This window comes from Ascaphus truei, chromosome 3 (assembly GCF_040206685.1).
Source record: "Ascaphus truei isolate aAscTru1 chromosome 3, aAscTru1.hap1, whole genome shotgun sequence".
NCBI classification, from domain to species: domain Eukaryota; kingdom Metazoa; phylum Chordata; class Amphibia; order Anura; family Ascaphidae; genus Ascaphus; species Ascaphus truei.
Window position 1 is genome coordinate 207269782 of NC_134485.1, and position 24984 is coordinate 207294765.

General features: G+C 44.1%; 1 protein-coding gene across 3 annotated transcripts in view; it reads right to left on the reverse strand.

Annotated features, from left to right (window-relative positions):
- Positions 1–24984, reverse strand: part of GTF2IRD1 (GTF2I repeat domain containing 1) — a 170007-nt gene that overhangs the window by 21640 nt on the left and 123383 nt on the right. For all 3 annotated transcript variants that reach the window (XM_075589974.1, XM_075589972.1, XM_075589971.1), the window contains exons 17-22: positions 12147–12330; positions 9278–9336; positions 8985–9068; positions 5654–5737; positions 974–1157; positions 489–517 (exon numbers count right to left, since the gene is read on the reverse strand). In XM_075589974.1, coding sequence (XP_075446089.1) covers positions 489–517; positions 974–1157; positions 5654–5737; positions 8985–9068; positions 9278–9336; positions 12147–12330 — 624 coding nt within the window. The remainder of the gene's footprint in view (positions 1–488; positions 518–973; positions 1158–5653; positions 5738–8984; positions 9069–9277; positions 9337–12146; positions 12331–24984) is intronic.

Sequence of the window (24984 nt, forward strand, 5' to 3'; positions counted from 1 at the left end):
TGAATACATTTGCTCTTTGCACATTTGGTTTGGGTACTTCTCTTTATATTGTACCTACATTGGGTTATTTATCACTCCTTAAGCACTGTATTTATTATTTTTATTCATCTTTATATGTAGTACCTACAGACTATCCCATAAAGGGCACACAAAATTACAAGCAGCAATAAAAACTGTTCTCCTGGACCAATATGTCTGGTAAAAATCCAGGCAAGAGGTCAGAAATAATCCAATTACAACCTATCACATTTCTGAAGAGTAGCCCACAATGCACTGCTCCTCTAACCATATAAAGCTTTCGGGGATAATTCTATATTGCCCAAAGTGGCCGTTAGGGATATTTTCATACAAAAGTTCCCATTGACATTAATATAGCATTACTCCCTTTGGCTGGTAGGCACAGTGCACGCTGTCCACTGCTTGGGTTACTCAAAACAGTTTGTACACTAATTACAGATTATAGTCAAATGTACAAGAACATGTCTTACCAGGTATTGGGATGAGTCCTTGGAATGGCCTGAAGCATAAAAAAAAAAAAACATTGTTACTTACGTCCAGTTTATCCTTCTCAGCCTGCCGTCGATTTAGAACTACTGTATTTACTAGCGATCTTTGTAAAAACTGGCAGATCATCACCAGGAGTTTTCATCATTTCATTTTCATCAAGACTTGGCGAAACTCAATACTATTCTCAATATTCGTTTTATGCTAGAGAAAAATAGAATACTAGCTCTTGCGAGTGTCGTAAAAAAATAAATAAAAGCACAAACTTTGTGCTTTTCATGCAAATTTCTCAAAACATTCACACAACATTCACAAAATGAACTGGAACTAATAATAGTCATGGCCCATGACTCATGGGACACTTTGACAGTGTGATCCTACCTGTACATTGTAAATCAATGCTACATTGTGTAGTGTCATACAATGTACATTGCTGCCACATATTACCCAACATCAATTGTGCACATACCTAGTAACTGTAAATTTGATTTTATCAGCTACAGCTAATATCCTCTCAAGGTTTTGTGACCCAAAGGTGCAAGGCTTTCGGAAAGGAATTCCGGGAGGGAGCCCGTCTATGATGACAGAGCCTGGATTGCTCTTGATGCGTTTGTAGGGTACTTGAACTGGGTACTTAATACCAAGAGCCTCACCTAAAAAAAAAAAAACATAGACACAGTTACTGTTATTCTTGGAATCGACGTGTCAAGAAGACTTTTAAACTAAATTGATACCGTAAACCAATTATGACTATTGAACTGAAAACAAAAGTATTCAATTTCATGTACTTCAAAGGATGTACAGCTAGAAAGTGCATGTTTTTGCTTGGATGACGCAAATGCTTCATCTTTTAGATCAACGCGAGTTTTCTGACTGGTCACATGCAACATAATTATGTTATTTAATGAAAAAATGAAATGTCCTATATTAAATATGATCTTTAACATGAATGTTTATTATTTATAGTTTTCCTTATTTTACTGTCGTGCAATCTTTCAGTGTAGTTCTGACCTACAAAAAGAAATCCGAATCAACCAGGGTGTTTATATTACTCAAGTGGGCAATGTTTTCTCTCTACCCTTGGGGCACAGGAGGGGAGATGCAGGAGTGCCGGGTAACCAAACCAACTTGTCACACAGCATATGCTGTAGCGTAGATGGTATAAATGGAGCTTAAATCACCTTTTGCTAATGACATCTTGACTGCTTCAGGTTCTTATAAAGTATATGTTTTTTCACAAGGATGTTCCCCAGAGAATCAAATAAGAGTAATAAGATTTCATAGCAAACAAACTTAAAGTAAGTTGACATTTAATACAAAGGCACATTTGCATGTAAATATCAGGCCATAAGTACGACTAAATAAAAATCAAGGATTTCCATATACTAGCCAATGAGTTTGTTTAATGTTAAACATGGTTCCAGATATAAACCTGGGCAGGTAGTGGAACTGAATATTTCCATTGCTTGTGTAAGGATTCAACACAGTTCAGATAAGCAGGATTCCTAAAATAACCGTTACCATCACCCACAAGGAGAGCAAAGAAGGGTGGGTAGCCGTGTGGGCCTTTTCTTCCATGTAGTAAAAGAGGAGGGAGAGGGAGTAGGTGGTATGATAGGAGAGGCAGAAGGAACACTTGCCAATACTCAGCACTTTAAGGGGCCTATGCATGAAGCGCCGATAAGCGACTTATAGAGGCCTTTTTGCCAAAAAGGCCTACTGCGATTCAGTAAGCCCTGATAAGTCACCAATAAATGTCCTTTTCAGCATTTTTTTTTCCAGAGGAAAAAATAAATCGCCAAGCGAGCGGCGATAAGCCACTTATCGGCAGGTTTTGAAACGAGCGCAATTCTAGTAGCCCCGATTATCTTATCGAGGCTAATCGCGGCTTTAGAATGGAGATTTCCTCTCAAAATCCTCCCACCAGGAAAAGTTGGCAGGAATGTGGTGAGAAGCTGCCGAGCAACGGAAAGAGAGGGACTTCGAAAAAAAATAATGCTTTTTTCCTGCATCAGATTGATGTCATGGGGTCTCTGGAGCTGATACCCATTAATATCAGCACCGGAGACCCCCGGCATGAATCCCATGCAATAAAAATGCATTTACAGGCAACTTCATTACCTTAGCGGTTAACCGCTAAGGCAATGAACGAGTTAAGGAACAACAGCAGCTTTATTGGGGGCAGAGGGGTTGAGTGAAGCGGGTACTTGGCCCTTCACTCACCCCTTCTGCCCCCAATAAACATTACAATATGTACTAACCACCAATACACAACCCACCCCCTGTGCCCCCACATAAATGATTTTTTTATACACAGGATTGATACCAGAGGCCAGCAGGGGTCCCCGCTTGCCTGCGGAACCAATCCTGTTGCAAAACAAAAATGTGGAATACATTGCAATAAATAAATATACCCACCACCGCCCTAGAAGTCAAGCATTTGCCAAAAAATGCATTGGCTATCACTGCATTTATCTGTACCCTAAAGGGGCACAGATGAATTCATTATCAATCAATGGGCAATGAAAAACATAAAAATAAAAAGCTTCCTGATACGCCGGGATTCGGAGGGTCAATGCTTCTAAAGGTAAAAAAAATATTGAATGTATGTAATTTTATTTTTACAGGGTTTTTATTGTATTTTTTTATGTTTGTGATTGCCCATTGACTGATAATGTATTAATCTGTGCCCCTTTACGGTACAGATAAACACAGTGATAGCCAATGCATTTTTTTGGCAAATGTTTGTTTTCTACTGACTGTTATTTTATCTCTTTCTGTTTAGATTAAATTGTTTAGAATTTAGATTGTTTTTAGTACATTTTAGGATTGATTAGCGTTTTTAATTATTTATTCATTTTGTTGGCTACTGGTTTAAATTCATTAATTGATTTGTTGGCTAGTGTAGTAAATTAATTATTTGTTTTGTTGGCTACTGGTTTTATTTGTTTAATAGTTTGCTTGGATAGTTGTTTATTTAATTGTATTGTTTTGGAATAACATAATTGTAATCATTTTGCTATTTTGGTGATAGATAATTATTTGTGATGTGTTCTATTAGGCTATTTAGTTCTTTTATTGTTGGGGTGTTTACGTGCTTCTGTATTTATGCGATTATTGTGTATTTTTGGCCTAAATTACTTTTATTAGGTTGACCATTGAGTGATATAGTGGCCTATCATGCCCATATTATATGGGTATGATATACCACTGTGCCAATCAATGGGTACAGGGTGGGTATTGTGGGTCCGGGGTTGGTGGTTAGGCCTCACGGGTGGGTAGCGGGGGACCCCTTAATTACTATAGCGGTTATTAAGCGCTACGGTGATTACGGTGTTAGGGGCCATTAGATTGTATTATTTATTTATTCTTTCTGGCAATGGAGGGCATGGACCTGGAGTATGCTGATGAGGATGCCCTTCAAGATGGCAGGGGTAAGTTAAACGTTTGATTTACTTTATTTATGCTGGCTGGCTAATGTTTGATTTTATAATAGGCAAATTAGCTATTATCCAATTTTCCCATTACTGTATGTGTTGAGGAGGGGGGGGGGGAGGGGGAGGTGGGGGGGAGAGGTTTATTTATTGCAATGTATTCCACATTTTTTTTTGCAACATTTTTTTTGCAGGCCAGCAGGGACCCGCGAGGATCCCCGTCGTCCTCTGGTATCAATCCTGTGTATAAAAAAATTAAAAATGTTTTTATGTGGGGGCACAGGGGGTGAGTTGTGTATTGGTGGGTAGTACATATTGTAATGTTTATTGGGGGCAAAGGGGGTGAGTGAAGGACCATCTACCCTCGTGAGTGAAGGACCATCTACCCTCTTCACTCACCCTCTCTGCCCTCAATAAACCTGCTATTGTGCCTTAACCCCTTCATTACATTAGCGGCTATTCGCTAAGGCAATGAAGCTGCTTTAATGTAATTTTTATTAATAGTGTGTAGGAGCTACCGGACCCCCATACCAGGGTCTGTAACTCAGGAAGCAGGGTGTCCCCGAGGCTGAAATCAATGCGGTTCATCTCAAGAAACCCCCTGCTCCCGCACACTATTAATAAAAATTACATTAAAGCAGCTTCATTGCCTTAGCGCAGTGATTCCCAACCTTTTATGTTTGGAGGAACCCTTGAAGTATTTCGTCAAATTTCGGGGACTCTGGATGACACATATTAGGTTCAATAGGGGTAAATCACAAAATAGACATGTAAATCAGTAGGGTTAATAAATAATAATGAACTCATACTTTTGAATAAATCACTTTCCTACACGTCAAAACCTTAATAATGATAATTTTTTTACTCAATTACTCGCAAGCTTTTTCAAATTCTAGCACAGGCCTTCACAACTTGCAACATGAGAAGGGCCGAACTGCTCCAAGGAAAACAGATTTGGGCTGCACGGGTACAATCACCATCATCATCATATCTCCCCCAGAACCCCTCATTATCATCATCATATATCTCTCCCAGCACCCCTCATCATCACCATCTTATATCTTCTCAAGCACCCCTCATCATCATCATATCTCCCCAGCACCCCTCATCATCAGCCTCATATCTTCCCCAGCACCCCTCATCATCATCCTCACATCTCCCCCAGCACCCCTCATCATCATCATCCTCATATCTCCCCCCGCACCCCTCATCATCATCCTCATATACCCACATCACCCTCCCCCCCTGCATCTCACATCACCCTGCCCCCCTGCATCTCACATCACTCTCCCTCCCCTGCATCTCACATCACTCCCCCCCCCCCCCACTGCATCTCACAACACCCCCTGTGATGGTAGGGGGTAACCAGGCTCTTCAATATAGGTCAAGCCCGGTTTTGGTTACCCCTGATCCGTGTATAAGGGTCCAAGAGATTTAGCCATTGGGCCCAGTAAAATTGTAACATTGGTTTTACATATCAGGACATAATAACAATCATCTGTTCCTTAGCAGGTATTAAAATTAGGTAAATACAACCTCAGATAAACAACAACACATGACATATCACACTGTGTCATGATTTATTTAACAAAAATAAAGCCAAAATGGAGAAGCCATCTGTGAAAAACTAAGTACACTCTTATATGAGCAGCCAAAGCAGACACAGAAACTTCCAAATCTAGCACATTCGTGCACATCTTCTTGCACATCCTCACCATATTTCTTATTGAACAGGTCTTGCACTTGCTCTCTCAGTGTGTTGGCAATATCGATTCGGGAGAGTCTGGCATCAAAACTCTCTAGAAGGCGAAACAAAACATTAGGTGGGAAAAATATCAAGATGGCACAATTTGACATGGTGCAGTTTCCCTCCTGTATTAAGCTGCATCTGCGCCATAAGCATCATTGACACAGACAGCATCAGAGACCCGATAGATAAAATGCATATAAACATGAAAACAAACATCCCATTATAATATACTGTTCAGAGCAAGCTGTTACTTGATCAGACAATTCAAATCACTCTCTGGCTTAAAGCAGCCACCCCACCCACCACCGGCTACTTGGTTTCTTTTCCACCATACCACATTCCTTCCCCTCCTCGCCACCTCCTCCCCTTTTTTTACAGGATGAGAACTGATGGCTTCACGGAGCTGAACCGCGCTATTTTCGGCTCTGGGAATCCCCTGGTTTCTGACATACTTACTGGTTATAAGGGTTCTATCAATATATCAACATGGCCGATGGACCAGGTCACTATCATGCCCCACCTAAGATGGAAGTCAGACTCTCTCTGGCTTTCAATTGCCAGCAGCTGCTCCTGGGCTTTAAGTTGCAGGCAGTTGCTCCCTGTCTTTGCTCATGCAAAGTACTCTGTTCCTGCCTAGATACTTGCCTTCATATGTTTGGACTCCTGCCTATATCTGACTACCGTTGCCTGCATCGACCCTGGAATTGAACCCGACTACCCTTGCTTGCCGCCTGCCTTGACCCCGGAGCCGGACCTAACTACCCCTGCATCCCAGGCCTCAGATCCCAGGCCAAGGTCGGTGTATCACTCCCTACCTCTGCTCTGCGGGTCCGTATCCTGGTTGCAGCCAGCAACGTTACACTGGTTAAGTTATCGGCGTTTCACTCCCGTCCAGTGGAACAAAATTACAGTTTAAATCTCTTGCACCATATGGGCTAACGGGAAGCTGCAATATCATCCGTTGGAGCTTCCTATTGAATGGTCATTTAAATCCCAGCGTGAAACCAGGAAATGATACCGGTACCTTTACCAGTAACTATCTCAGGAATCAAGGGGTCCCCGTAGCTGATAATAGCACGGTTCAGCTCTAAGGCCCATTGGTTCCCATCTTGTAAAAAAAAAAAAAACACAAGGTAAAAACGGCAGGATTGCTTCTTTTGATCCACAAAAATCACCTTTATACAATGGCCACTATTAAATATATTTTGAAGTCATCCTGCCCATGCTGCAGAAGATTTTAGTCCCAAATATTTTAGTAGAGATACATTCTTCTCCAGCACAGGGAATACGGCTGCACGGCATATTTAAGAGGGGCTATTGACTAAAAAGCATAAATAATGAAAGTATGATAAATCCTAATATCCTACAGGTTTAAAAAAAAAAAAGTGCGTCGAAGCAGACGATCACAATTACAATGATCACATTTCAGACAAATTAAAGGGCCTCGAAATTCTCCTGTCATCACTCTCCTAACTGAACGTGATGCAAAAGAAGTGCAAAGTACTTTGATGTAGGTTGTAAGATAGAAATGCCTCTCTTTGCTGCAATTTAATAGTAACATTGTCTTGTTATATATAAAGTGAGACCTTCTTAATTAGATTGTAAGCTCTTCGGGGCAGGGACTCCTTTTCCTAAATGTTACTTTTATGTCTGAAAGCACTTCTTCCCTTTATGTGTTATTTGTGTTATTTGTATTATTTATATGATTATCACGTGTATTACTGCTGTGAAGCGCTATGTACATAAATGGTGTTTTATATATATATATATATATATATATATATATATATATATATATATATATATATATATATATATATATATAAAGATATACATACAAACTTATATATATATATGGTTCTGTCTATACATTTGTTTATGTTTTTTTAGATAGGTGGGATACAGGGGCTCCTCAGAGCTGAACTACATTAATTTCAGCTCCGGTGACACCCTGCTTCCTGAGATACTTACATCTAAAAGGTGCCCCCAGTACCATTCCCTGTTGGGGAAACAATATTGAATTTAAAATCTCCTGCGGCATGCTGGCCAGTAGGGAGCCTCAATGTCATCCATCGCAACTTGCAATTTGCCCGCGTGCTACGGGAGATTTCAGAACCTGGAAGTACTAGCAGCACCCCGTGACAGGGTGACCATACGTCCCGGTTTAGCACAGACAGTCCCGTTTTTGTATTAAACGTGCTGGTGATAAATCGTTCAAATGGCGCGGTTTTTAGCTTTCCCCTGGTTGGACTCACTTAAAACTCTTACTTAAAACTCTTAAAACCGTAAAAATAGACACGGTATGTTTTAATGTGATCGATCATATCAAAGAGTAAACATTTTCAATATATTGATAAACTTGAATTACCCGTATCTATATGTAATACAGTAATGCTGTTCTGGAACCGGATTATGTTTTTTCTCTGCTCTCTGGATGCCAGCACACTTGCCCTAAAATTAGTTGTGCATTTCTCCCTGTTATGGGATTCCTGTCATTGTTCAGTGTAACATTGCAACAAATGTATCCTTCCCTTCCTGGTTTGTCTGTTACCTAGCAACTAAAGTACAGACCCCTTTTAGTTTCTCCCAGAAACCCTTGTTGTAGTTAGTCCTTACTATATCCTGTGTGTACAGACTAGCTCACTTCCTATTGGATCCAGCAGTCTGTGAGTACACATCTCTTACTGCCTCTCCCATACAGACATTCTTAATTTACCTCTCCCCCACATATGCCACTCACCAACAGTTCCCCTTATCTGTTGTTATTATTTGTTTTGCAATAAAAGAACAGAAAGAAAGAAGGACTCGGTGTGCATCTAAAGGGAGTGAATTAACCTGCCTGACCCAACCCCTTAGTTACAAGGGGCTAGAGGGCCAGAACAAATGCACTGTGAGTACAATCAATAATTCAGCATAAATGGGGACGCTATAAGACAAAACCCCTTATAATATTTATTTTTAACGGATGTTATTTGTTTTATAAATAATTTCTTAAAGTGTCCTCGTTTCTACTTTTGAAAATCTGGTCACCCTACCTACGGAGGTAAGTTTCTCGGGAAGCACGAGGTTCCCGAAGCCAAAATGAACGTGTTTTAGCTCCAGAGACACCCTGCTTCCCACCTATGTTGAAAATAGGTTGTCATTTACTTGGAATACACCTTTTATTGTTTTGCAGAGCCTTATAACTAACCAACTATTTGACTTAACTGCTCTTATTGCAATGATTGTGCACCATTTTTTTGCTATAATAAATGTATTGCCCAGAGAATGACTGATCCAGGAATATCTGTTCTTACCTTGAAAGTTAGGCCTCTTGGTGGCTTCATCTATTATGAAATCATGGCAATCGTTATCGCTCTTAACCCCTTGATCACCGACTCCTATAAATAAGGACCACAAACTCAATTCATTGTAGCGTTTGACACCTTTTAGTGAACCAACACGACAGTTCGTCATAGATAAAATTATAGTTATAGTGTAAAGAGCTTGTGAAACCTGAAAAATCTTCAAGTGTACTGTCTAGATGTGACAGACTAGATATGTCTTAGGTGGCATATGTAACAGGAATTGCAATCATTTTAAAACCCACCTAGAGCTCCAGGGCTGTCTTCTATACAATCTTTCAATCCTTCAGAAATCAGTTCATGTCTAGAAAACATTATAAAAAAATCAGTGAGAATAGATTGTAACCAAATAACCCAAACGGTCTGTAATCTGTACTAAGAAACACTTAGTTTAGGGAATCGATGAAACACTCTGCGAATGTGATTTTAGTTCTTGAATTAATCAAGAAAGCATACAAATCGCATTTTGGCTGGTGCAGCCCTAATTCCAGTGTGTTGCAGTCCAGCAAAAAGGCTAGGCATTTTTAACACTTCATTACAGAGTCCTGCATGAGTCCTGCATGAGTGTAGCACACACACAGGACTTGTGACTGATGTCAGACTGGAAGTTATGGATGGTATTCGGCATTCTGCCTAACATTTTGTTACAGAAAATATGTTATAAGGCAAGCTTAATGCAATCTGGTTTTCCAGACTGATTTAATATCACTAATATCCTTTGAGTAATAACCCTGTCTCAGCTGCAATTAGCGGCAAGATATTGCTTCTCCTTGGCAGTCGCCACGAAGTATAGCTTTACATTGCCTGTTTATTTTTAGATCACTGGTGAGTAAATAGCACAGTGCTCCCAACATTATTTACCACAGACACAGCCCCATGATAATTAATGCTGAGTGGTAGATCATGCGGGCGTCCTACCTCCTCTCAGCCTCACTAAGGGCCAGATCCACAGAGGTTCGTTATCGACTAAACAAGGTGTTCACCAAGTTAGCGCCTCACTAAGTGTTCACGTGTATCCTCAAATCCCAATAACATTGTTGTGTCCTGTTTTTGGGTGGAAAGGGCACTGCGTTAACTGTAACGGCCCTTAGTCCTAATAAGATGCAAAAAGAGGAGCTGCCTCTAAAAACGTATATCTACAAAGGTCCGTTAAAGTTAACGTAGGGATTTAACGAGATGTTAGTTAAGTCATACACAGAGGTGGCGTTACACCCATCCAGACCTTGAAATATGGGGAGAGAGAGAGAGAGAGAGAGAGAGAGAGAGAGAGAGAGAGAGAGAGAGAGAGAGAGAGAGAGAGAGAGAGAGAGAGAGAGAGAGATTGGAGTAAGACATACTTAATGGGAGTTCTGATATTTGAAGCTAACACAAAGTAGTGCTAACTTAACATGGTGTTTAATCAATGCTAATGAGATATATTCCATGGCCACTGCGTTTGCATATAATTAGCTTAATGGATATGCGTTAATGTCAGGGAAAATAACGTTCGTTTCTGATTTTGATAGCAGTCAGTTATTAGCCATGGAGTTAACGGACCTCTGTGGCTTTGGCCCTAAGCCAATGCAAAGGACTCAATAGTTTTAATAGTGTGCTGCATATCAATTCATAGAGTTGTTTGAATGGACACTTTGTTGGTGGCACGGTTTCTTGAGGTTAATCGAATTCATTAGTTCATAAAGTTTTCTAACTTCCTGTTTCCTCCAGCACTGAAAGGTTGTGCAGCTACAGATTAATGGAATGGGAAAAGGCTTACCAATTGTTTTGAAGGCGCAATCCCACATAGCCAGTCAAAAAACTACCTTTTATAAACAATTTAACAATCAAATTTTTTTCTTAAACTAATTCAACCATGCTAAAAAGAAAGATCTGGCTTTAACATTTTTTTTATGGATAGAGGATGGCACCATGTTAGAACTGACAGAGAAAGTAAGGTAGAAGTGACAGATTTAAAACTGGGCTGTTGGTTGTCCCTGAGGACTAATCTTGAGCAACCCTGTTATAGAGAGACACCCTCTTACCCTAATGCCTGCCCAATTTAGATTTTCAGGTAGTGTTGCGAAGTGGCTTTTCCAAAAATACTGGACCCAGTGGTGAAAGGTGCGACACGCTCGACGCGCGCGTTCAAGACACACACACCTCTCCGCTCTCCGTTCCATGCTGTTTCCTCCTCTCCTTGGTCCCACCTCCATGTTCCCGACACCTCCTCTGATTGGCTGGATTACCCAGCAGCAGCCAATCAGGATGGAGAAAGCTGCCCAGCTCCCTAGTAACAGCCCTGCTCTCTCCCTGCTTGGGGAATTCCCACGGCCCCCCAAGCCGGTCAGGTCACTATGTCCAGAGAGGTAATACCGAAATACACATACATGTCTAGTATTACCTGGAATTTGTTACTGGTCAGTGTCCAAATACAAGACCGTCCGGTTCAATACTGGACACCTGGCAACCCTAGGTTACTTTGTATATCTCATTTACATTTATATATCCAGACATACTAAAATGTAATTCTTGTATAAATATGACATGCTATTTCAGCTTCATTTGTAAAAATAAGTTAGTTATTAAAGCTATCACTTCTACCTTATTTTGCTTTGTTTTTGTATGGAAACGAATGACAAAATTAATTTATTTGAGGCCCCTGAATGCAGGAGTGGTTATCGATAAAGTGTTTCATTACTCTTACACACGCACCCTGGTGTTTATCAGAGAAACAATAAAGATAAGGGGAAGAGTGAAACAGTCCCTGGTTGTACAAACACTTGCTGAACACACAGTCACATCAGACAAAAGGGAGCAGCAGCCAGAGGAAATCAAACCCCTCCCAAGACTCAGCTCACCATGTTTACATATCATATAAACTACTTGTGGTGCAATAAAAGGTATCATACCACCTACTCCCTATCTCTCCTTTTGTTATTTTACTGCATGGAAGAAAGGACATGGCTGCCCACCATTCTTTGCCATGTTTACAGATCAATTTACAAAATAATTTAAAAATACTTATTAGGTGTCAGATTTGGGTAAAAAAAAAAAGACATCAATCACCCAGCTCCTTAAACATGTCACCGCCATTAATTACACTTTGGTTCTAGGAGGAACTGCCCCATGTAAGACTACCTTTTAACGACAAACTGGATGTTGTTACTGCTTTCCAGTATTCTTCTGAGTTTTGTAATTCCGAAGCAGTTTGGACGGCGGAACGAAATACCTTCAGGTAATCCCACAACAAACAATTCTTCTGGGTACATCAAGAACTTGGCGTATGGCACTTTAACGGGTTCTGAGGCGCCAATTGCTTTAGCTGTTGAGATATAACAGTATAATAAGAATAGTGGTGGCTTGTACATGCATATAATTAACAAATACACAAATCAGAACATTAAAAAGCAGTGTTTATAATGAAGAATTGTTCAATATTAAGGATGGGCAAGCCGATCCGTTGAGAGTTCAACGTTGAATCTGATCTGAGTGTAATTCCAGCCAAAGCCCCCAAAAAGAAAATGGTCAAACTTTAGAAAAAGCAGGCATTATTCAAGGTTCGAAAAAGTTCAACCGAAATGTCAAAGTTGTTTTTATTTCCCCCCCATTATTTTATAAAAATAAAAAAACCTAAACAAAATAGATTTTTGGCAAAACAAAGACACACACATTTTTTTAGAATCACAACCAATAGCACTGTTTTTAAGTAAAAAACCTCTCTTGCTTTATCCATTGTAACATCGCCGGGAGAAGAGATCAGTGTATCTCGAAAGCTCGCACAAATAAAAGCATTTCATTAGCCACAGAATGGTATCGTCAAATCATTTTTTATTTTATATATATATATATATATATATATATATATATACAGGCATACCCCGCATTAACGTACGCAATGGGACCGGAGCATGTATGTAAAGCGAAAATGTACTTAAAGTGAAGCACTGCCTTTTCCCCACTTATCGATGCATGTACTGTACTGCAATCGTCATATACGGGCATAACTGATGTAAATAACACATTTGTAACAGGCTCTAAAGTCTCCCCGCTTGCGCACAACTTCGGTACAGGTAGGGAGCCGGTATTGCTGTTCAGGACGTGCTGACAGGCGCATGCGTGAGCTGCGTTTGCCTATTGGACGATATGTCCTTACTCACGAGTGTACTTAAAGTGAGTGTCCTTAAACCGGGGTATGCCTGTATGTATATATATATATACAGTGGTTGACAAATCACCAAAAAATCTACTCGCCACACAAAAAAATCTACTCGCCACCTAGTACCAAACATGTGCTGCTTGGGCCAATATTTACTCGCCCGGGGGTTAAATCCACTCGCCCGGGGCGAGCAAATGTATAGGTTTGTCGAACACTGTATCTACTATATATTTCTGAAAGCACTGTATGTCTACATGGCCTGTGTCCCTAGCGGCAATCTCATTTGTCCCTTGGCCCGCCCGCCCCCGCACACCTCTCATTGGCCGCAGTGACGGGCCAAAGGACACACAGGGACACACACACACACACACACCTCTCTCTCTGTCCTCCCCCCCCCATCACACTCACCTCCCTCTCCACTCCCTCCCCGGCGCGGGGACAGGCAGTGGGCAGGGCAGCCTGCCGCTGCCTTCACTCACCTCCCGCTCCACTCACCTCCCCGGCGCGGGGACAGGCAGTGGGCAGGGCAGCCTGCCGCTGCTTCCACTCACCTCCCGCTCCCTCCACTCACCTCCCGCTCCACTCACCTCCCCGGCGCGGGGACAGGCAGTGGGCAGGGCAGCCTGCCGCTGCCTCCACTCACCTCCCCGGCGCGGGGACAGGCAGTGGGCAGGGCACCCTGCCGCTGCCTCCACTCACCTCCCGCTCCCTCCACTCACCTCCCGCTCCCTCCACTCATCTCCCACTCCACTCACCTCCCCGGCACGGGGACAGGCAGTGGGCAGTTCAGCCTGCCGCTGCCTCCACTCACCTCCCGCTCCCTCCACTCACCTCCCGCTCCCTCCACTCACCTCCCCGGCGCGGGGACAGGCAGTGGGCAGGGCAGCCTGCCGCTGCCTCCACTCACCTCCCGCTCCCTCCACTCACCTCCGGCTCCCTCCACTCACCTCCCGCTCACCTCCCTCCCGCTCACCTCCCTGGCGCGGGGACAGGCATTGGCCAGGGCAGCCTACCGCTGCTACGCGGCACCTAAGATGGCGGCGGACAGAAGGACCCCTTCCTCCCTCGCGGACTAACTAACATGGCGGCGGCCAGAAGGAGAGGTGAGTGTGTGTGTGTGTGTCTGTGTGCGTGTGTGTTACACTGTGTCTCAGACACTGTAGAGTGGGGACCGGAGCTACACATGGGGGGGGGGGGGGCGGGGGGGTCAGGAGCGGAGAAAGATACAGGGGGAGTGGAGGGGAGGGACCCGTCAATTTAAAGCAAACCAACCCCCCTCCTGTCTACTGCCCCCCCCTCCTGTCCACTCTCCCCCCCTCCTGTCCACTGTCACCCCCCCCTCCTGTCCACTGTCACCCCCCCCCTCCTGTCCACTGTCACCCCCCCTCCTGTCCACTGTCACCCCCCCTCCTGTCCACTCTCCCCCCCTCCCATCCCTTCCTGTCCACTGTCCTTTCCACTGTCCCCCCCCCCCTGTCCACTGTCCCCCCCCGTCCACTGTCCCCCCCCTCCTGTCCACTCCCCCCCCTCCCATCCCCTCCTGTCCACTGTCCCCCCCCCCGGCCACTGCCCCCCCACCCCCCGGCCACTGTCCCCCCCTCCTGTCCACTGTCCCCCCCTCCTGTCCACTGCCCCCCCCTCCCCTCCTTTTCCCCCGTCCCCCCCCCCTCCCCTCCTTTTCCCCCGTCCCCCTCCCCTCCTTTTCCCCCCTCTCCCCCCCCTTTTCCCCCCTCTTCCCCCCCCTTTTCCTAGCGCTAAATGTAACTCACGGGCAACGCCGGGTCTCTCAGCTAGTATATATATATATATATATATATATATATATATATATATATATATATATATATATATACAGTGCTCGACAAATAATGATAACCTGTCGCCCGTTGCGAGTGGATTTAGGCAGCTGGCGACCCGTGCTGCAGCTCAATGAATTCCCCTGCTCGTGCCAACTTTTTTTTTTTTTTAAATAAATAAATAATCCCCCTCCCTGATTGGATTAAAAAAAAAGTTAAAAAAAATGGCGGCAAATCCTGTGGTCCCAGCGCGCGTGCACAGGGCAAGCAGAGTGTCCTGCCATTTGCGCTGCCTGTTCCCCCCAGCAACCCAGAATCCCCCGCATCCCTCCCCCCCCCCACTCCCCACGTGGGACGGAGGGGGAAGCCCAAACCAAGCCCCGCGCGCAACCCAGCCCCCCCCTCCGCTCCCCAAGTGGGACGGAGGGGGAAGCCCAAAACAAGCGCCGCGCGCGATCCAGCCCCCACATCCTCCCCCCTCCGCTCCCCACGTGGGACGGAGGGGGAAGCCCAAAACAAGCGCGCGATCCAGCCCCCCCGCACCCTCCGCTCCCCACGTGGGACGGAGGGGGAAGTGCCAACCCAGCTTCCCCCGTGCGCGCCTCCTGCGCCAGTCCGCCTCCTGCCCATGATCTCCCCCTAATCACATGCCCCCGATCCTCGCTTGCTGCCCGGGGGTGTCCGGGGAGCGTGCTGCGGCGTCGGCCGCTTCTGGGGGGGGGAGAGGGGGGGACGGGACCTGGGGGGACCTGCCGCAGCTGCTGCTGCTGCTGAGGCCCACGCTGCGCTGTGTGTCCCATGTCTTGGAGAGGGCCCACTGCCGTGCGGAGACCCCACTGCTGCCACGTGTGACCCGGTGAGTGTGTGCGTGACAGACTGAGTGTCTGTGAGTGTGTGAGTGTGCCTGTGTGTCTGTGAGTGTGCCTGTGTGTCTGTCAGTGTGCCTGTGTGTCTGTGAGTGTGCCTGTGTGTCTGTGAGTGTGCCTGTGTGTCTGTCAGTGTGCCTGTGTGTCTGTGAGTGTGCCTGTGTGTCTGTCAGTGTGCCTGTGTGTCTGTCAGTGTGCCTGTGTGTCTGCGAGTGTGCCTGTGTGTCTGTGAGTGTGCCTGTGTGTCTGTCAGTGTGCCTGTGTGTGTGTGTCTGTCAGTGTGCCTGTGTGTCTGTGAGTGTGCCTGTGTGTCTGTGAGTGTGCCTGTGTGTCTGTCAGTGTGCCTGTGTGTCTGTCAGTGTGCCTGTGTGTCTGTGAGTGTGCCTGTGTGTCTGTCAGTGTGCCTGTGTGTCTGTCAGTGTGCCTGTGTGTCTGTGAGTGTGCCTGTGTGTCTGTGAGTGTGCCTGTGTGTCTGTCAGTGTGCCTGTGTGTCTGTCAGTGTGCCTGTGTGTCTGTGAGTGTGCCTGTGTGTCTGTCAGTGTGCCTGTGTGTCTGTCAGTGTGCCTGTGTGTCTGTGAGTGTGCCTGTGTGTCTGTGAGTGTGCCTGTGTGTCTGTCAGTGTGCCTGTGTGTGTGTGTCTGTCAGTGTGCCTGTGTGTCTGTGAGTGTGCCTGTGTGTCTGTGAGTGTGCCTGTGTGTCTGTCAGTGTGCCTGTGTGTCTGTCAGTGTGCCTGTGTGTCTGTGAGTGTGCCTGTGTGTCTGTCAGTGTGCCTGTGTGTCTGTCAGTGTGCCTGTGTGTCTGTGAGTGTGCCTGTGTGTGTGAGTGTGCCTGTGTGTTTGTGAGTGTGCCTGTGAGTGTGCCTGTGTGTCTGTCAGTGTGCCTGTGTGTCTGTCAGTGTGCCTGTGTGTCTGTCAGTGTGCCTGTGTGTCTGTCAGTGTGCCTGTGTGTGTGCCTGTCTGTGTGTGTGCCTGTCTGTGTGTGTGCCTGTCTGTGTGTGTGTGTGTGTGTCTGTGTGTGTGTGTGTGTGAGTGAGTGTCTCTGAGTGTGTGTCTGTGAGTCTACTGCGTGAGTGTGTCTCTGCGTGAGTGTCTGCGTGTCTGTGAGTGTCTGAGTGAGTGAGAGTGAGTGTGTGTCTGTGAGTGTCACCCTCTCCCTGTGTGGCCCTCGCCTTCTCCCTGTCGCCCTCTCCCTGTGTCGCCCTCGCCCTCTCTCTGTCTTTGTCTCTCATTCTCTCTGTGTGTGTTCTGTGTCTCTCTTTTTTTGTCTCTCATTTTTGTGTGTCTCTCATTTTTGTGTGTCTCTCATTTTCTGTGTGTCTCTCTTTTTCTGTGTGTCTCTCTTTTTCTGTGTGTCTCTCTCTCTATCTGTCTCTCTCTGTCTGTCTCTGTCTGTCTGTCTCTCTCTGTCTGTCTCTCTCTGTCTGTCTCTCTCTATCTGTCTCTCTCTATCTGTCTCTTTCTATCTGTCTCTCTCTATCTGTCTCTCTGGCGGAGTCCATAGAAGGACAGGCTGCGCTGAGCCGTGCGGACGCTCCGCGCTGAGCCCCTGCATACTCAATGAGGATGCCTTGAGAGGGGGCTCACGCGAGCGTCCGCAGGCGTGCTGAGGCGCTGGAGTTTTCAGCCGACAGCCAAGCTGTTTTTCAGAGCACTGTCGGCTGAAAACATCCAATCAGCACGGAGCAGCGTCAACGTCACTGCGCCTTGACGTCTCTTTATCTGTCTCTCTCTGTCTCTGTCTCTCTCTCTGTCTCTCTCTGTCTCTCTCTCTGTCTCTCTCTCTCCCACTCTCTCTCTCTGTCTCTCCCACTCTCTCTCTCTGTCTCTCCCACTCTCTCTCTCTGTCTCTCCCACTCTCTCTCTCTGTCTCTCCCACTCTCTGTCTCTCCCACTCTCTGTCTCTCCCACTCTCTGTCTCTCCCACTCTCTCTCTCTGTCTCTCCCACTCTCTTTCTGTCTCTCCCACTCTCTCTGTCTCTCCCACTCTCTCTCTGTCTCTCCCACTCTCTCTCTGTCTCTCCCACTCTCTCTCTGTCTCTCCCACTCTCTCTCTGTCTCTCCCACTCTCTCTCTGTCTCTCCCACTCTCTCTCTCTCCCACTCTCTCTCTGTCTCTCCCACTCTCTCTCTCTCTCCCACTCTCTCTCTCCCACTCTCTCTCTCTCCCACTCTCTCTCTCTCCCACTCTCTCTCTCACTCACTCTCACTCTCTCCCACACTCTCTCTCTCTCTCCCCCACACACTCTCGCTCTCTCCCCCACACACTCTCACACTATGGATCTGGATATCTTAACTGCCCTATACTACACTGAAATAACCTATACTGCTTACTTCCAGATCTGACTCAAGCTTCACACGGAAGACATCGAACCCCCCCTAACCCAGAAGACAGGTAACGAACACCTCCCCTCCAATGTATAACATTGCGGGAATGAGGGTACCTGGACTTTGAGGGTCTGCGGATCAGGTAAGATCCCAGGCGGGATTGCTGCTTTAAATATTGTGAAGCGGGGGCATCCAGACACTAGTTAAGGGGTGCAGGAAACTAGTCATCCACATCTGGCTTTTTTTTTTCTAGATTTGACATTTATACACACACACACACACCAAGGACTAATTGTAGTATAATGTAATACAATAAATAAACTAATATCAAAAACGAATGTTCTTACTAGGAATTTATTCAATTTATGGCTTTTTTAAAAATGCGTGGCTGGGGGCGGGACTAGAGGCGGGGTTGGGGGCAGGACTAGGGGCGGGACTAGGTGGCGAGTAGATTTTTTGGTTCGGCGAGTAGATTTTTGGGTGATTTGTCAAGCACTGTATATATATATATATATATATATATATATATATATATAGATAGATAGATAGATAGATAGATATAGATATATATATATATATATATATATATATATATCTATATCTATATCTGTCTCTTGCTCTAAAGCTCCTCATTCCTTAGAGTAAAAGCAGTATCCCCTAAAATAGGGCTTATTATATATTGCTTAATATAAGCATACATCATGTTTATATAAATATAACTAAAGTGACTTAAAACAATGCATTAATGTACTTGAGTTAGGTACATAGCGCACTCATATTAACTCTCTCCATCACACACTCCACATTCAAGGTAGGGAGGCTGCAATCCACCTTTCCTCTGTCCCGGGCAGAGAGAGGAGAGCGAGTAGAGGCAGATCACAGCCTCTCAGTTTCCACAAAGTGTGGAATGCAACAGCTGAGCTGCCGGCAGTATGGATATAAAGAGAATCATGAATGTACAAAACAACTTGTGTGAGATGCAACTGCTTGATTCCTCAATGTAATTGCTGATTCTCAGCTCCTCACAGTTTTCACACTCAGTAAGCATGTCTCACATTACTCTTGAAGCAGCTCTAAACTGTGTGTAAATACAAAAATATTATAGCAGCTGGAGAACAATGTGGTATTAAATAACTGGTATAGTTGTAAAGAAAGTCGCAAATGTAGAAAACAACTTTTCTAAGAGACAACAGCTTGGTTTCTTTATTGGTTTCCTCTATTTCTGTTTGAACAAAATCATCACCCTCATTTACAATACCGCCTCCTCTATGGGAACAGATTAGTGACAGAATTCTGGACACTTTCATATTATGCCTTGCACTGCACCAGTTACACAGCACCATTGTAACGCAGTGCTCACCACAAACAAGGCGCGACCGCGAGGCCAAAGTGGGGATTGATATGAACGCCACCCACAGCTGCGTTAGCGCGTCTGGAGTGTAGATTGGTCGAGGTAGCCGGGTCTGGATTGGAGAGGTCAGGGTAGTCGTATTACCTGACGAGATCTGGTTTGGGGAGTAACGGATCGTTGCAGGTACTATTAGCTGTGGTCAGAATTGGAGAGGGAAGAGTAGTCGTGGTTCATTGCTAAGGTCGGGGTTGGAGAGGTGCGGATCGTCGCACGTAGCCGGGGTCAGGTGTATAGAAGAGCGGAGTCCGATGGAAAGCCGGGGTCAGGAACTGCGAGCTAGGAACAATGGTACAAGACAGGACTTCGGAGGCAAGGAAGCAGTGAACACTACGCAACATAGGTTTATGCTCAGCCAAAGTGCCAGTGGCACAGCTGAGCATATAAGAGAGAGAGGAACCAATGCGAAGAGGCGGGATGGAGGTGTGTTAGCTACGACGGCCGCGATTCGCCATTCCACTGCAGGAAGCAGGTGAAGGTAGGATCACCGATGCGGCGAGATGCGCGTGTTGTGCACGCATCACGTGCGCACGCCACGCTCCGACGTTAATTACTGCGCTTCCGCAAGCCGCAGGTGGGGACAGCAGACTCCACACTAAGTTGCGGACGGGATGCGCGTGTGCGCGCAGTACCGTGGGTGACAGCAGAGGTGCCAGGAGATGTGCTGCAAGGAGCATGTGCACTAAACGCGGACCGGGGTAAAACGGGAGTGCGCCGAGGGCGGCGTGACGCCCGGATCCTTACAACCATATGCCAAGGATTATTTCTGCCACTTTGTTTGAACAATAGAGCACCAAAGATATGAGTGGTACTTCCAGAAATTCAATTTAAAGAGATGCTCAGTATGCAAGAGAAGTGTATGTATTCCTGGAAAGATGGAAATGTGATGATACATTATCAGTGAATGAGTTTCATGTAAGCTCACGTTATCTAAGGTCTATAATCTTGTGGCTGTGATATTGGATATATAGGAAGAAGCCAAGCCCAATGTTTACATGCATGCAATCTAGAGCTGCTTAAAGAGTAGAAGTGTGAGGCATGCTTACTGAGTGAGAAAGCAGAGGAGCTGGGAATCAGCAATTCATTGAGGAATCAAGCTGCTGTGTTTCAGACAAGTAGTTTTATACATGTTATGATTCTCTTCACATCTATACTGGTTATGGGATACCACGTGCACTACCAGCTGCTATAATGATTCTGTGTGCACATTAGGATGGATTATTTTTGAGAATGGACATTTGAGAATTTTTATCATAGTGATTAAGGTGTTCCCTACATTTTGTTATGAATGATGTATTATTAAGTCATTTTGATTTAATTTCCCTTGGTGCACATAGTATACTTATCTGTTCCAGGTGCAGAGGAGTTCTGATGCATGATTTAAGGGGTGTTGCTATAGAGTCATGAAATAATATTATTTTTAGATAAGGGTTAATTTATGCATTTTTTATATGGGCATGTGTTTTTTTAAGTGTATGTGTGTGCCGAGCACGTGCATTTTAAGTGAAATTTCGTCTTTTGACACTGTTTTGTCACAGAAATTGTATTTGTGATGGTGATGTTTTTAAATTAGAAATCAAAACACAATTTCAGTGCCAAAACGCAAAGACGTTTGACTTAGAACGCGTGTTTTAGCTATTTGCACTTCTATATTTATAGTAACTGTGAATTCCTTGTGTGTGTCAGTGTGTGTGTGTGTGTGTGTGTGTGTATGTCAGTCAGTGTGTGTGTCAGTCAGTGTGAGTGTCTCTCTCTGTGTGTGGTCTCCGTGTCCTGCTGCTGGTGTGCCGGTGCCTTCTGAGCAGGCGCGCCCAGCCGGAGCGAGCTCCAGGGGGTATATTCACCGGACGAGCTGTCCCTGTCTCAGCCCCCCGGCCCGGAGCAGTCCCACTCATCCCCCCGGCTGAGCTGCGGACACGGCGGTCGGATTTTGTGTATGTCCTCTCTCTCCCCCATGGATCCAGCGCTGCCTTCATCATCGCTCGTGTGTGTCTTCTCTCTCCACTCTCTCCCCTCTCCCCGCCTTCCTCCTCGCCGGTGACTGCTAGTGTTGGAAGCTGACAACACTGACGTCACTGATGGCCTCTTCTACCAGCAGTGACGTCACTTCCGTCACCATGCAGTGCATTTACTGCCAGGGAATTATTCTCATGTGGTAGGAGTGCGCAAAGAAGTTTCACTTCAATACATATTAGTTCCATAATTATATAGTAGAAGAGGTTGAAAAAAAGACATATGTCCATCAAGTTCATACTATGTTAAATTTATCAATTTAGACAATATTATTATTTTGCAATCAGGTTTTGGCAGTGTGGTCATCCTTTTAATGCTTTACGTCTATAATATACATATATAATCTATATTTTGTGTGTGCAGGACAGAGTTGGTTTTTACTTCTTGGTGTTCATATTGGTTTTGTGTTTGTTCTAGCACCTCAGTTTATTCATTGGATTTATGTACAAGGAGAAGGAACGGCTCAGTGAGTAAAGACACTGACTGGCACTGAGCAGGGGAACCCGTTTCAATTCCTGGTGTTGGCTCCTTGTGACCTTGGGCAAGTCACTTTATCTCCCTGTGCCTCAGGCACCATAAACATAGATTGTAAGCTCTACAGGGTATGGACTTGTGCCTACAAAATGTCTCTGTAAAACTAGCAGCACTATAAAAGAACAATTATTATTACAGTATTATTATTTATAATATACATTGAGGCTTAATTGCAGGCCATTTTTTGTTTTCATTTTATACCTAAGTGTGTCCCTTTAACGAAGGTGTAAGCCATAAAATGCTATTTGTGTTTTTACTCTAATTAATAATTCAGCCGTCGATTCACTCTAGGGATCTATCTCTTAAAATATTCCACACTGTTCTCTTTCACTTTGTACGCCTAGATGAGCTTGACACCATAAATTATCCATGACAAATTTAATGTAAAAAGGAATTTCATTGGTTTCTTGCAGGTTGTGATAGCTGTGATAGCTGTTAATGAACTAACAACCCAGTAGTTCTCTATAGATTCAGTTGTACATTTATGATTGAGAATTAAATAGATAAAGGGGAGGGTCCCCGCTCCGCTTAATTCATTAACAATAATACTTACTAGAGGGGTGCTGTGGGGAAATGGAATAGAATAAATATACAAGAACAGAAGACCCTCTACCTCTACTAAATGTAAACAATATAGGAACCAATGTTTATTGGGACGAAAACAAAATAATCAAACATGAGAAATCCTCTACGATTTTGCTGAAAATCTAAATGACTATAGTATCCTATATCTAAGATGGCCCTATAGGGATAAATGTTTATCTACTATATATACTGTACATGTGTATACGATATCTTCTCATAAATATATGTATGTCAGTCTGAAATAACTAGACTGAGTGTATATAATCCCCCATAAATTTAGGGCATATATTCAAGCTATAGATTCAGTGCACTGAATGTGCAGTAAACTGAGAAAGCCCTTTAGGGGGGGTTGATGTAAAATATCCATCTAATATATACACACACACACACATATATATATTATCTTCCTATAGGTACAGTATATGCAGTGGTTGACAAATCACCAAAAAATCTACTCGCCACACAAAAAAATTTACTCGCCACCTAGTACCAAACGTGTGCTGCTTGGGCCAATATTTACTCGCCCATTAAATCCACTCACCCGGGGCGAGCAAATGTATAGGTTTGTCGAACACTGGGTATATGTATACATACCAGTCCGTGTTAACTAGACTTAGTGCATATGATCCTCATAGTATTTAAGGCATATACTTAGGTTGTAAGATCAGTGCATGTAATATGCAACACCTGTTAATCAATTCTGTGAATACTTAACCTCACCCATGAATACAAAATACAAAGAAATATTTACATATAACAACTAACCTCCAATGCCAATATAGAAGTCTTCCTTAGAGTAGTAACCAAAGATCTAGAGTTACTACCCATGAGAGGGGGTCAGGAAAACATGACTTCCAAAGAGAGGAAGGAATTGAAAGAACTCAGAGTTAAAAGGAGTTATTATAAAACCTTCCGAGAAGGGGAGGAAACATTGTTCTCCTAGACGAGGAAAGCTATCTGCAGGAGAATTTAAGGCTTTTGGGGGACAAAAAGTGCTATGAGGTGTTACCAAATGATCCCACTGTAACATAACATACTTTCAGATTTTACAGTCTTTTTGCAGCAAGGTTTAAGAAATAAAGTCAATCCTGAGAAATAATATAAATATATGTCGATCAAACATCCAAGACTGGCCACTTTTTATAGTGTGCCGAAATTACACAAACATTCTACAAAACCACCTGGCAAACCGATTGTATCTGGCATTGGATCACTAAGTGGACAAGCCAGCACATATTTGGATGTAGTACTGAGGCCATTTGTCACATGCTTACCAAGTTACATCAAAGATACACCAGATATCCTTTGGAAATTGGATGGAGTTGAGGTGGGCACTAACATCTTTTTGGCATCTTTGGACGTGGAATCACAGTATACAAGTATACAACACACTTTCTAGTGTCTAAAGAATTCACAGGTTAGTTCTTTATTATACTGTTCAGTAGACTGCATCTGAAGAGGAGACTTGTGAGGTCGTGGAAGCTGGTGCTTAAATCTTTACACTACTGTATATCAGGATCATCATCTTCAGCCCTTGTCGATCCACTGCTGGATGAAGGCCCCGCCAATAATCTTCCGGGTACTGCAGTTGCAAATCTCTCCACGTTGCTCCAAAACAAATTTGTATTTCATCCTTCTTTTCAATTACTTTTGGTCATTGTCTTGGACTTTTGATACCCTTGAGTCCAGTCCAATCTTCGGTGTACAATCTTTTTTTTCCTGCGATATGTCCCACTGCCACTTTAATGATGTACATCTAGCAGAACTTATATGATTATATACTTTCTTTAAAAATCTCTCTCTCTCTCTCTCTCTCTCTCTCTCTCTCTCTCTCTCTATATATATATATATATAGAATTATATATACACACGCACACACACACAAAAATAGTGCCTGCAACACCATCAATAAATGTACTTAAGTCAGGAAAATTCAGGCTGCAAAAGATAGCTCCTGACGGTGCTAAGGGATGAGATAATATGGAGACAATTAGAGAAACATACAGTATCCCACTAAAGCACTCGGGTATACAAAAAAAGACATTTATTATCTCACTTGAAAAAAACCATAATTAAAACGGTCTCACCAATAATAAATGACACGCCACGGTATAAACTTGGTATTCAGTATTTACTGCTCTAATAGGTTTTGTGCTATACCGTGTCATTTATTATTGGTTCCGTGAGACTGTTTTAATTATGTTTTTTTTTAAATAATTTCTATTTTTTGTATTCCAGAGTGCTTTACTGGGATACGTTTCTCTAATTGTCTCCATATTATCTCATCCCTTAGCA